The following is a 13,012-nucleotide window of genomic DNA, read 5'->3' on the forward strand; positions in this document are numbered from 1 at the left end:
GAATTTTAGGATGAGTTTTCTATTTTTGCAAAAGTTGTCATTGAAATTTTGACAGAGATTGCTTTGAATCTGTAGATCACTTGGAGTAGTTTTGACATTTGAACAATATTAAGTCTTCCAGTCCATGAACATGAGATGTGTTTCCATTTATTTATGTCTTCTTTAATTTCTTGCAGCATTATTTTGTGGTTTTCATTGTATAAGACTTTCATCTTCTTGGTTAATTCCAAGTATTTTATTCTTTTTGATGCTATTGTAAATGAAATTATTTTTGTAATATCTTTTTCAGATTGTTCATTATTTGTATGTAGAATTGCATGGTTTTTTGAATGTTGTCTTTGTATCCTGCTACTTCACTGAATTCACTTATTAGATCTAATGTCCTTTTTGTGGATTCTTTAGGCTTTTCTTTTTTTTTTTTTTTTTTTTGCGGTACGCAGGCCTCTCACTGTTGTGGCCTCTCCTGTTGCGGAGCACAGACTCCAGACACGCAGGCTCAGTGGCCATGGCTCACGGGCCCAGCCGCTCCGCAGCATGTGGGATCTTCCCGGACTGGGGCACGAACCTGTGTCCCCTGCATCGGCAGGCGGACTCTCAACCACTGCGCCACCAGGGAAGCCCTAGGCTTTTCTTTGTATAAGATCATATCATCTGCAAACAGAGAAATTTTCCTTTCTAACTTGAGTGCCTTTTATTTCTCTTTCTTGCCTAATTGCTCTGGCTAGAACTTCCGGTACTATGTTGGATAGATGTGGTGAAAGCAGGCATCCTTGCCTTGTTCCCCATCTTAGAGGAAATGCTTTCAGTCTTTCACCAACATGGGACATTATGTTCACTGTGGATGTTTCATCTATGGCTTTTATTATGTTGAGGTAGTTTTCTTCTATACCTAGTTTGTTGAGTGTTTTTTTCATGAAAGAGTTGAATTTTGTCAAATGCTTCTTCTGCATCAATTGAGATGATCATGTGGGTTTTTTTTCCCCCTTCATTCTGTTGATGTGGTGTATTACATTGGCCAGTTTTTGTTTGTTGAACCATCCTTGCATTGCAAGTTTTAATCCCACTCAGTCATGTGTATAGATAGTCCTTTGAATATGCTGCTGAGTTCTGTTTGTTAGTATTTTGTAAGGATTTTTGCATCGATGTTCATAAGAGATACTGGTCTGTCTGTAGTTTTCTTTTCTTGTAGTGTCTTTGGTTTTGGTATCAGGGTAATGCTGGCTGGCCTCATAGAATGAATTAGGAGGTGTTCCCTTCACCAATATTTTTATCATGGTTTTGGTTATGATTTGATTTTTTTTTAATGTAAATCATTGATCTATCTGGGTAGTGATAATGTGACATGGAGAAACAAATTTAGTTTTAAATGTTTTCCATACTGAACAGTTAAAAAAGAAAAGATAAAGTAGAATATGTTCGATTCTATGGTAATAACTTTGAATCTAAATGAAACGAAACTTTCTGGAACAATATAATATTCCATCTAGTTTCAAGACAGGTAACCTGAATTTATTAATACCACTGCAGATGTTATAAAAATTAGCTCCAAAATCAGCGTCAGAGCCAAATGTTTCATTAGTGAACTTGTCCAAATTTAAATCTGAAGGCATAGATAATTTAGTATATATACATTGTATTACAACATAGAAAATGGGAAGTTGTAAAACTTTCCAATTCATTTTATACATCTAGCATAATGATATCAAAACCTGACAAATTTAACAGAAAAAAAGAAAATGTCAGGTCAGTCTCACTCATAATAATATATATAGTAATATAAATAAAAATTAAATATAAATATATTTTAAATTTTAGTATAAAATTAGTAAATTAAACTTGAACAATTTATCCTGGAAAGGTGGTTTAATACTAGGAAATCTATTAATGTAACACATCACTGAAGAAAGGCAAGGTAAGTAAAATATAGTGGCCATTGTGGCTTCTTTTGCAAAAAGAAATAGCTGTGTCACTGACAAATCTCACCAATCCTTTTGTTTTGTTTTAATTCTTATTTGTAAGCAGCATATACATGAATTTCCATTTTAAACCCATTATAGAAGGCCTTTAACAGGGGACCTTACCTCATTTATACCTCATTTATATTTTTTCATTTCATTTTCATTTCATATTTTTTATTGTCAGTGTTGTGTTAGCTTTTTCTTCTTCAGAGATTTGGTAAGGTGTATATTCAGTTTTAATGTTTATTGTGGTTACTTTAAATTTGTTCAAAAGACTCTCAAATCCATATTTCTGTAATAGTCTAAGTCAACACTTAAACAGATCTCTTTTTCCCCCTCCTATATGTCAAACAGAGAGTTTTGTATACTTCATTTCTCTCCATTGCCCTATATAGTTATTGGGTGAGATCTGTGGTTTTGAACCCTGGTTATTTATGTTATTTAGCTCTCTCTGTTTTTAACTGCTTTCAGTGGTCTTAACAAATTGTTTTGTATAATGGCTTTTCCATTTTTAATTTTCTATTTTTGATTTGTGGAGTCTCAACTGGATCATTTATTCAAAAAGTTCTTTGAAGGAAGATACATGGAATCATATTTTCTGAGCCCTTGTGTATATAGTAATATATTTGTGGGCCTTCAGACGTTTTTTTTTCATAGAGTGTAATGTTTTTGACTCCACAGGGTATCTCTCTTAAAAGTCTGAAACTTTGTTTCATTGTTTTCTGCCATTTAATGTTGCAAAGAAATTCAAAGTCAACTGAGGTGCATTTTTTTCTTCAGGTTATGTAGTTTTTCTATTTGTATGGTTTTAGAAATTTTGCTTTATTCATGTAGTTAAGATTTACCTAAGACTTTACAATGTATATAACACTTTTCTTCATTGATTATTGCCTGACATTTAGTGATGCAAAAGTTGAATTGTTTTTCATTCAAGAAAGTTTTCTTCAGCTTTGTCTTATTGATGCTTTCCATTTCTTATTTTATTTTATTCTTAGGATCAACTGTATTTCTTAGCTTACATCTCCTTCCTTTCTCCTCTAGTATTATATTTTTAATAGTTTTCATCTGTAACTTTTTTACTCTACATTCTAAGACATCTTCAAAAGTTTATGTTCTGTATCACTGAATTAAACTTGTCATAGTGTTATTTTTACCCTTGTTTACTCCAGTGTAACTTTAATTCTTAACTGTTTTTCATCTTTTCATCTATTTCAAAGATAAGAAATCGTCTTGTATTCTGCTGGTGCCAAATAGTTTTCCAGAATTTTGTATATGATTCCTATTTTTAAATGACTTTCCTCTCTTTGAATTATCTGAATGCTATTCCTCAGGAGTGTTTGCTGAAAGGCAATGTATGTAAATTGTACATTGCTCCACAGTTTTCTCAACTCAGGTCATCTTTGATCTACAGCTGTACTGGCTCTTACATAACTGTTTTAGCTCAGTTTCCAGGATATTTAATGGGGTTTTCTTCATTGCCTGGTTGTGTGCTATTCTGAACAGGTGAGCATGATGATAGAAAAATGATAGCATCTGCTCCAGAGATCCTTAACACATGTTCCATAGACAGTGTTTTACATGGGTTACTCTTTTTTTTTTTTTCTTTAGGTTGCAGTTCACTGCTACAAACCCTTCTCTACTTCTTGTCAAGTTGTTTTCTGGGAAATTTATTCTAACTAGATCAAGAAACAGTAGTAATAGAGTGAGAAGGGTAACAGGAAATATCACTGGCTGCTGTCTCAAAAAACAACAATAGAGAGGCCAGCTACATGGTTTTCTGTTAGTATGTTTCTGAACCAGAAGAACATAGTGAGAGAGGAGCTAGCGATCTTTGTACTTGCTTGCATATGGCTTGTTCTCTCTCCCAGGGTAACTGGTGGGTATTTTCCCTTCCTGTTCCATTGGCTTGCACTACCTTAACTTGTTCATTCTTTTTTTCCAACCAATACTTAGTGAGTTCTGTGTGCCAGGCACTTTGCTAGGTACTGGATATATATAATGCTGAACAAAACAGTGTTTCTTCTTTCATTGATGGCAGAAATAGTTTTTGAACTCTATCAGTAATGCATTTTGGCAGAAATAGTTTTTGAACTTTGTCAGTAATGCATTTTGGTGATGATGTGATGTTTTATTTCCCTATTCTTATTTTTTCTTAAGTATTTCCTGGCACATTGAGAAAGGCTGTATTAATAACTCTAGCCTAGATATCAGTTTTAACTTTTGTCATGGGCATTTTTTAAGTTGTTCTGAATTAGGAAATAACTTTTATGAATACAGTGTTCATTATCCTGACCTTAGGGTATTATTTCCCCAAAAACATCTTGTGACAACTAATTTACTATTTCTTCTCTTTTTTCTTAAACTTTTTTAACTTTCTTAATTAGATGAATAAAATTGTCATATCAACAAAATTATCTTGTTTTATGTGGTGACCTCAACAAATGTTTTGGCATGATAGCACTTTAGCTTACCTTAGAATTTTCATATCTATTTGAAAGGCAAGCAGCAAAGCTGCATTAGGTGATAACAATGAAGAATTCGTTCCTTTTTAAAATATGTTATCTGCCATGTATTTTTAAACATAAAATTTGAAGGATTGAAGGATTTTATTTTTCTCACCACTTTGTATATAAGGAAATAGAGGTAGTTTTTGTATGTGATGCTTATATTTAGAGAAAACTTATTCTAGAACTTTTCATACTCAGTGCTTCCAGTAAGTATTATGAGCTTTTAAACAAAACAAAACATCACAGAATTTGGCATATAAATAGACAAGAAGCACAAAGTACACACAGACCTATAAGTGTGAAATGTAATGAGTAAAGCAATTTTTTAATTTTAGTAATAAGCAAATCCATGAAAGCAAGATAGAATATTGACTTACAATTTAGATAGCTAACGTGTTCATTATGTAATTGTAATAGAGTTATTGTTGAGGAAAGGGAACTTTAAGCAAAACAGAACCTGGCAAGTAAAAGTCACATCTCTCAGGCTTCCCTGGTGGCGCAGTGGCTGAGAGTCCGCCTGCAGATGCAGCGGACGCGGATTTGTCCCCCGGTCCGGGAGGATCCCACATGCCGCGGAGCTGCTGGGCCCGTGAGCCATGGCCGCTGAGCCTGCAGCGTCCGGAGCCTGTGCTCTGCAACGGGAGAGGCCACAGCAGTGAGAGGCCTGCGTACCGGGAAAAAAAAAAAAAAAAGTCACATCTCATTTTAGTTTCCCAGGACTGCTCAGTATTAAAAAAACAAGAAGCTTTCCATGTGCACTGATTGGGGCAGAATTAAATTTATAAGACTGTAGTCATCTTGAGGGTAAGGACTATATCTAAATTACTTTGTGTGGCAGAATGTTACACTAAATAGTGGTTTGGTGATTTTGATGAAGAAGATAGAATCCTTAGGGGGAAACATAGTATCTTCTTAGGCTGTAATAAGATTAATAGTAATATTTGTTTTAAAGGTAGTTGTCAGGATTTGGAAGTATTTTCATGTTAGCTATACCAGTCTCAACCAGTTTGTTCACATCTGGGGCAGTTGTGTTAAATTTGATGTTGTATAGGGGAGGGGAACAACTTCATCAGGTGAAGTGAAGAGCATGTTGTTCACAGCTCTTTCACCTAGGGATTAGAAGTCTTCTCCGCCCCTCACCGCCCCCCCCCCCCATACCTAAGTTTCTGCAGAGATCCCATAGCCCTAATCTACATGCTGTCTTTAGCTGAAAATTAGGCTCAGAGAATTTACTGTTCGTGTTGGTCCTTCAGTTAATCAGTTTACATTCACGTTGGGGTAAGAAACATAGCTAATTGGTGCATTATAGTTATTTTGTAGTGGAGGTAAATTAGCATCGCTGAAAGATTCAAGCATTCTGTCCATTGGACACTTACCTGAGTACTAAGTTTGATGTTTTCTACAGGTTTGATATTTACAAGCTTGTTTTGATTGTGTTGTAGCTGAATACTTACCATGTTTCCCCTAAACTCTTTTAAAACAATCATGTTTAAATAACTTGTAACTTTAATTTTAAACTCATAAGTTCTTTGTATTTATAATGATTTGTATGCTTGTTTCTAGGGCCCACCTACAGATGCTCCTGCAGTGGACACAGCAGAACAAGTCTATATCTCTTCCCTGGCACTGTTAAAAGTAAGTGTTGAATGGAGTTACTTGCTTCAGAGAGTTCAGCTGCTTTCTCTCTTTTACTTCGGAATATTTTTCACGTTAACCCTCTCACACATAAGCTGTTGTTTTAGGTGCATGTGTTTTATTTCCACTGAAACACAATTAAGTTATTAATTTTAAAAAAGGGGGTGGGTCCAAAGATCTCAAAGCTTTGTGTCTATATATCTTCCTCTTTACAGATGTTAAAACATGGTCGTGCTGGGGTTCCAATGGAAGTTATGGGTCTGATGCTTGGAGAATTTGTTGATGATTACACCGTCAGAGTGATTGACGTGTTTGCTATGCCACAGTCAGGAACAGTGAGTACTTTTTTGGTTGCCTGATGCAAGTAAACGTGTTTCTTTTTTCTTTTCCTGTGTAAATTAACTCTCATCATATTGTAATTTTCTCTTTCTGATAGAAAAATTCATTATAAGATTAATGATAGAAATTTTTAGACTGTATTGAATCAAATCATTGATCTTTTAAATGCATTATGAATTCCCTGTAGATCCACAAATTGAGTGATGCTAACATTTAATCCCTTTACTTGTTCTTTCAGCTTTAACTAGCATAGTGTACCGGATTTATAAGTTAGTTACCTTAAAATAGTAGGTTACTAGTTTGATTAGTTTGAACACTTGGTTCAAAAGATTTCAGAGACACTCTTTTTTTACGCGGGCCTCCCACTGTTGTGGCCTCTCCCGTTGCGGAGCACAGGCTCCGGACGCGCAGGCTCAGCGGCCATGGCTCACGGGCCCAGCCGCTCTGTGGCATGTGGGATCTTCCCGGACCAGGGCATGAACCGGCGTCCCCTGCGTCGGCAGGCGGACTCTCAACGACTGCGCCACCAGGGAAGCCCCCAGAGACACTCTTAATTAGAGTTTCAACTCACCTACATTATCTAGTCCTCATGTTTTGTTTTTATTGTTTTGAAATATCACCCTTTTTAAAATGTTCTGTGTATGGTGATAAATGACTCTTAAGCTTTTCCTATTCAAAATGTTAAGTTTAAAAAAAAAAAACAAAAAACCATGACAAACTTTAGTTCTTTTTGCCTTTTTCGCATGGTAATTTGTTAATAGACGAAACATACTGCATACACATTTTGAAAGTCCTCTACTTTAATGCATTTAAAATGCATTGTTCTTTGTGGGAGTTTGTTGTTTTGTTTTGTTTTGTTTAATGTATTGAACTTGTAGATAGGTGTGTATTTAGATTTTTTTTTAATAGCCAAAAAACAATAACCATTTACTTACCTTCCGAAAAATAACACATATATCCTTCTCATCTACTTGCCTAAGAAAATATAATATGTATATTCGTCTGATGAATGTCCTTATGTGGATATCCATTGTAGTAAAGGGTTCTTAAGTTTTAATATCGTTTATTTCCTTGTACTACAAGTGCTTGTTTGACAATATAAAATAGAATATTTGATCCCCATGTTCATTCTCTGTAGTAGAGTGGGAAAGTTTTTCTTCTAGCCCAAGAGTTAGCAGACTTTTTCTGTAAAGACATATATCTCTGTCTCATATTCTTGTTTTGTTTTTTTTTTAAACCACCCTTTAAAAATGTTAAAAAACATTCTTAGGCTGTAGGCAGTAGATTGCATACCCCTGTTCTTGAGGATGCTCTCTCAATTAGAATTCAAAATACTGTTTATTTTGGTGGGAAGAAGTGCTTATGTTAACTGGTTTGTTTAGGTAGATTAGACTTAAATTCCTGATGTTAGAGGAAAACCTTGAGGGAGCTATAATGGCAGTGATCTATCACTGGAGAGATAATATGAATGCCTTTAATTCTTCCATGTCCTAAAATTTTCTTTTGGTTGAACTAGCAAAATAATGCAGCATTTAAAAGACTTGGTTGCAGATTGCCTCTTGTGAGGAATATTTTGAGAATGCTGTTATATTTGAGGTAATATTCAAATGTATATATTTCCCTCCAATTGCCTAATCTACCAAGTAGTCCTAACTAAAGCACTGAACATCCTCCCCTCCCAACTCAGCCAACCAAAAAACAAATAAAAACAACTCTGGGAAACTATTAAATTATTTTCCTTCCTCAAGGTGTTTATATTACTGAAGAAAAAAAAAACAACCTGAACTGTTGATTATTATAATAGCACAATATTTGTAGAACTTCAGATGAGATGGAAGAGGCCTAGTGCTTATCAGTTATCAGAGGATGACGTTAGGAAGTATGCTTGCCTAGACTGATCTAACCAAAAAATAGTTGGTTCACTTATTTGGTATTTCTGGTGTGTGTATATATATACACACACATTAGTCATGGCCATAAACTCTTTTTTTTGTTTGTTTGTTTTGTTTTTTTTTTTTTGGTACGTGGGCCTCTCACTGTTGTGGCCTCTCCCGTTGCGGAGCACAGGCTCCGGACGTGCGGGCTCAGCGGCCATGGTTCACGGGCCCCGCCGCTCCACGGCATATGGGATCTTCCCGGGCCGGGGCACGAACCCGTGTCCCCTGCATTGGCAGGCGGACCCTCAACCACTGCGCCACCAGGGAAGCCCCCATAAACTCTTTTAAAGGAGCCTAAAAACTATCTATCTTAACTCAAAAAAAAAAAAAAAAAAAAACTAAACTCATTAGCTAACAGCAGTATGGTACTTGGCAATTTTTTGGTTTTCTTGGTACTTGGCAATTTAAAAAGTTTTATTGATGTATGGTTTATAATTGAATGACATGAGTGGGTATCAAATATGGATATCAAAACCTATAAACTTATTTTGGTATCCCAAAATAATATACACAGGTTTTTAGGCAGTAGCTTTTTGTTCATTTATCTTATAATATAATTTTTTTTCTCATTGTTATAGAAGCTAATCGTTTTGCTTTCTTTCTAAATCAGGGTGTCAGTGTGGAGGCAGTCGATCCAGTGTTCCAAGCCAAGATGTTGGATATGTTGAAGCAGACAGGAAGGTAAGTATTTCAAATGATCATATAATGGAATTATGGGAAATATTTTCAGAAATGTATCTCAGAATTTTACATGTTCGTGAATATCATTCTTAGGGGAAAAAAGCCACGTAATTAATGTAAAAGTATCACTGTCAGTGCTCTGCACCACCTATCTAGTATCTCTTTCCTCTAGAATCATAGAAATTTGCCAGTTAGGAAACTGCCTCATGTTAAAATTCTCAACTGTTACATAGTAAATTTGGACTGTAGCTTCCCACCGTTTAGCATATGGAGTTACTCTCTAGTCACTTATAATTGAAAGAGCTTGTATGTTCCAAAATTTGAGAGTTGCAGCTAAATAAAATTCTGAATATTTAATTATATTTGTAGTCATATTGAGTTTTAAAGACAGGGAAAGTACAATCCAAATATTGTTCAAGTTTTTTACCCCAGATTAAATCTCTCAATAGTTGTCATTCTCTTGCTCAAATTCTTCTACTGTGGAAAAAACTTCAAAATTAATGTTAGCAAAAGGCTCAGCAGCTGAGCAGAACAGTGCAAATTGGTTTTTGACTGAGTTCCTAGTTCTACTGCTGGTTTAATTGATATTTAATCCTTTCACAACAGTGGATCCTGGTGTCCATTGTTAAAAATGTACTCTGCCTGGAAAATCCAACTCCCAGAGCTAAGGAGTTAAAGAGTAGATATTTACTTGAATGCTGAAAGGGTAAAAACTGGCTCTGAGAAAGTGTGGTAACAAGGTGAAAAACTGAAAGCCTTATCTACCACTGCTAATGTGCGTCTCTTAATGATAGCACTCCTTTGTCACACTTTTTCATTTCCATGTTTTCTGGATAATATGGTGTATGATTTCAGTGTTTCTAATGGTGCTTTTTCACACCTGTGTGTTTTTCATGTCTTCTTAATTTATACCCTGTTAGTGTGTTGTTTCTTTTCTATCATAAATGTATTACTTATTCTGTTCTGAACGGCTGAATGCCCTCTTTGTTTCAGGCCTGAGATGGTTGTTGGTTGGTATCACAGTCACCCTGGCTTTGGTTGTTGGCTTTCTGGTGTGGATATCAACACTCAGCAGAGCTTTGAAGCCTTGTCGGAAAGAGCTGTGGCAGTGGTTGTGGATCCCATTCAGAGTGTAAAAGGAAAGGTAGAGTGGATTCTATCTTTATTAGCATCTCCTGCCACATTCTATTTACAGATACATCACATAAAAATCTATTTTGTTTAAAGCATGATTCTTAATTACACAAAAATACCAACCAAACAAAAAACTGTACCAGTTAATAAATGTGTCTTGGTATTATCATTAGCAATTTACCTATTTAGAGATTTGTTTCTACTTTAATTAGTCTAATTATAAATGTTTATCTTTAATTTTTATTTCATAGATTTAGGAATGTTAATCATACTGAAAGCCTTCTATACACATTTTATAAATATTTTAATAAACATTGCTGTACCTTCTTTTATTTTAAAATGGTGAATTTGGGATTGGCACATTTAAAAAATCTAAAGAGCTCTGTTTGCAGACATTGTGCAGGACATATTCTGCAGTTGTAGGTTCCAAATATTTTAGACAGTGAAAACTTGACCCAAACATTTGGTATCAACCGTTTGCATTTTTGGAGTGAGGACACAGATGAATGATTAGATATGCTAAATGATTCTGAAAAGAGATTAACTTGCAAAGCATATTGGGTTATAGTTGTTCTTTGTTGAAATCTTTTGTTCATGTTTAGTTCTTTTTTCCTTCTTTTTTTTCTTTTTTTCTTTCTTTTTTTTTTTTTTCTTTCTTTCTTTCTAGCCCCATATGCCATTTTCCTATTTCCTGCCTCATGACAGCAGGGAGCAGCTCTATTATCACCTTCACAGAGCTGTCTGCAAATGTGAGAGGCAATTCGATTTTGCTCAACCACAGGGAGAGTGGATTAGAAAAACTACAGAACATACAGAAATTGGCTAGGTGGTTACTGCTTTAAAATACTGCTGAGGTGTCTTGTTTGAGCATGTACGTCCATTGTAGTGTAGAATAATTGCTAAAATACAATCACAATACATTTATGGAATCCTTTTTATGGAGCTTTTACAAATAATTTTTGGAGCACTTAAAAATAAATATTAGCTTATCAGACCTGGAGTTTGATAGTATTGCAGATTACATTTACATCTGCTCACCAGCTCAGACAAACTAAATATGGCTGTTTAAACATGGAGTTTTTATCTGTCATGAATTTGAACACTTTCTGACATTATATTATTGTGATGAATAAAAATTGAGGTCTTTTCTAAATCATGATCCTATTAGATGTGATTTAGCTTTTTAGAGGTAGAAACTAGCCACAAAAACAATAATAATAGAAACTGATAATACTAGGCAGTTCTGAATGGATAACTTCTGAGGCTTGCTATATAACTATATTTCAATTTATTCACTTTCTTTTTTACTAAGTGTATTGTTATTTAACTGATATAGATAAAAGGAGTTGAAAATCTTTGACATTTGTTAGTTTTATGAATTAAAGTACAGTATAATATTTAAGTTTAATTCTCTGATAATTAAGATACCTTATAAAAAAGTAACCCATAAGTAACTCATTTAAGTAATAATTATTATTTTAGAAATATAATAGAATTATCTGATTAAATTCCCATGCCACAATATATGCTACTAATAATTGAAGCTTAGTTTTAAACATAATTAGAATTCTGTTTTGTAGTTTTAGTGTGATTTTTTAGGATACTTAACTCATGTGATGGTGGCTGCTTTGAAAAGGAAAATATAAACTTAAATACAATGAAAGAAAGCATTTTCAAAATAGAATGTAAATAAATGAATATGTGTTTTGGTTATCTTGTTTATAGTATTTTAAATGGCAGTTTTAGTTTCCAAACCTGGTTTAGGTATTATATAACTGTGGAGTTTGCATTGTTTGTTTCTAATTAACCATGATTCAAAGAATGCATTTCATTAAAAAATATACTTGCATCACATGACTCTGTTGTCATGTGGTAAAGTGTAGTATTTAAAAATATATATCAAAAATTACTTTAGGAAATTACATGTATCGCTGTCTAGTTTTATATGTCATGAAAAAAATTATTTGGAAAAAATTTAGTATAAGCATCTATCACTGATGATTCGCATCACTTGTTGTACCTAACGAGATTCATACAATTATATCACCTCAAATAAGGATCCATTTTTTTGTCAATAATGTAACTTCATTTATAAGGTGTCTGAGTTTGGTTATAATTTATAGTTCTCTCAGTGTCTCAAAACTGAATTAAATTAGATGTTAGTAAGTCCATGGCCAGAGTGTTCTAGTTAAATCATTATACTTAAGAATATAAACTTACAAGAAAATGAAGAATAACATAGGACTCTCCCTTCCCCTTCCCTGCACATGATTTATCAAAGCTGTCAAAATATTTAGCAAGGCAATGATTAGATCAAGAGTTAAATGACAATCTATATATAAAGGATTTAAGTGGGTGTCTGTTCTTTTAATACCTCTTTCCTGTATATTTTTGTATTTTCATTTTTGTAAGTCCCAGTATTATCTCTGTTTTTTTGAGTGATTAGGTAAAAATGGATTCTTTCTTTGTAATCTCAATTGATTCAAACTGGTTGATTTCCTTTTATAGTGACTTGACTTTATCTTTATGGAATTATTGCTATGTGCCAGGTATTACGGCAATAATCATTTGAACTTGTCTCATTTATTCTTTTTGATAATTCTGGAAATAGGTTCTATTATTCCATTTGTCAATGAAAGGGTATAAAAATTTAGGGTCAAAAAGATTACTTTGCCCCAAATCATACTATTGTGTATTAAGCAGCAGAACAAGGATACAAATCTAGGTCTATAAAATTTCAGAACTCAAGCTGTTTACTGGCTCTTTAATATTAGACAGTTATGAACAATGTAATTAGAATAACTCAGGAATGGAAAATGAG

The 13,012-nt window shown here is 34.1% G+C and overlaps 1 protein-coding gene across 2 annotated transcripts in view; it reads left to right on the forward strand.

The window, feature by feature from the left end:
• The window catches only part of PSMD14 (proteasome 26S subunit, non-ATPase 14), a 94,962-nt gene that overhangs the window by 48,122 nt on the left and 33,828 nt on the right, over positions 1 to 13,012 (forward strand). For both annotated transcript variants that reach the window (XM_004266269.4, XM_049712778.1), the window contains 4 exons: positions 6,029 to 6,100; positions 6,316 to 6,435; positions 8,987 to 9,057; positions 10,051 to 10,201. In XM_004266269.4, the coding sequence (XP_004266317.1) occupies positions 6,029 to 6,100; positions 6,316 to 6,435; positions 8,987 to 9,057; positions 10,051 to 10,201 (414 nt within the window). The remainder of the gene's footprint in view (positions 1 to 6,028; positions 6,101 to 6,315; positions 6,436 to 8,986; positions 9,058 to 10,050; positions 10,202 to 13,012) is intronic.

The sequence above is a fragment of the Orcinus orca genome, chromosome 7, assembly GCF_937001465.1.
Source record: "Orcinus orca chromosome 7, mOrcOrc1.1, whole genome shotgun sequence".
Classification (NCBI taxonomy): domain Eukaryota; kingdom Metazoa; phylum Chordata; class Mammalia; order Artiodactyla; family Delphinidae; genus Orcinus; species Orcinus orca.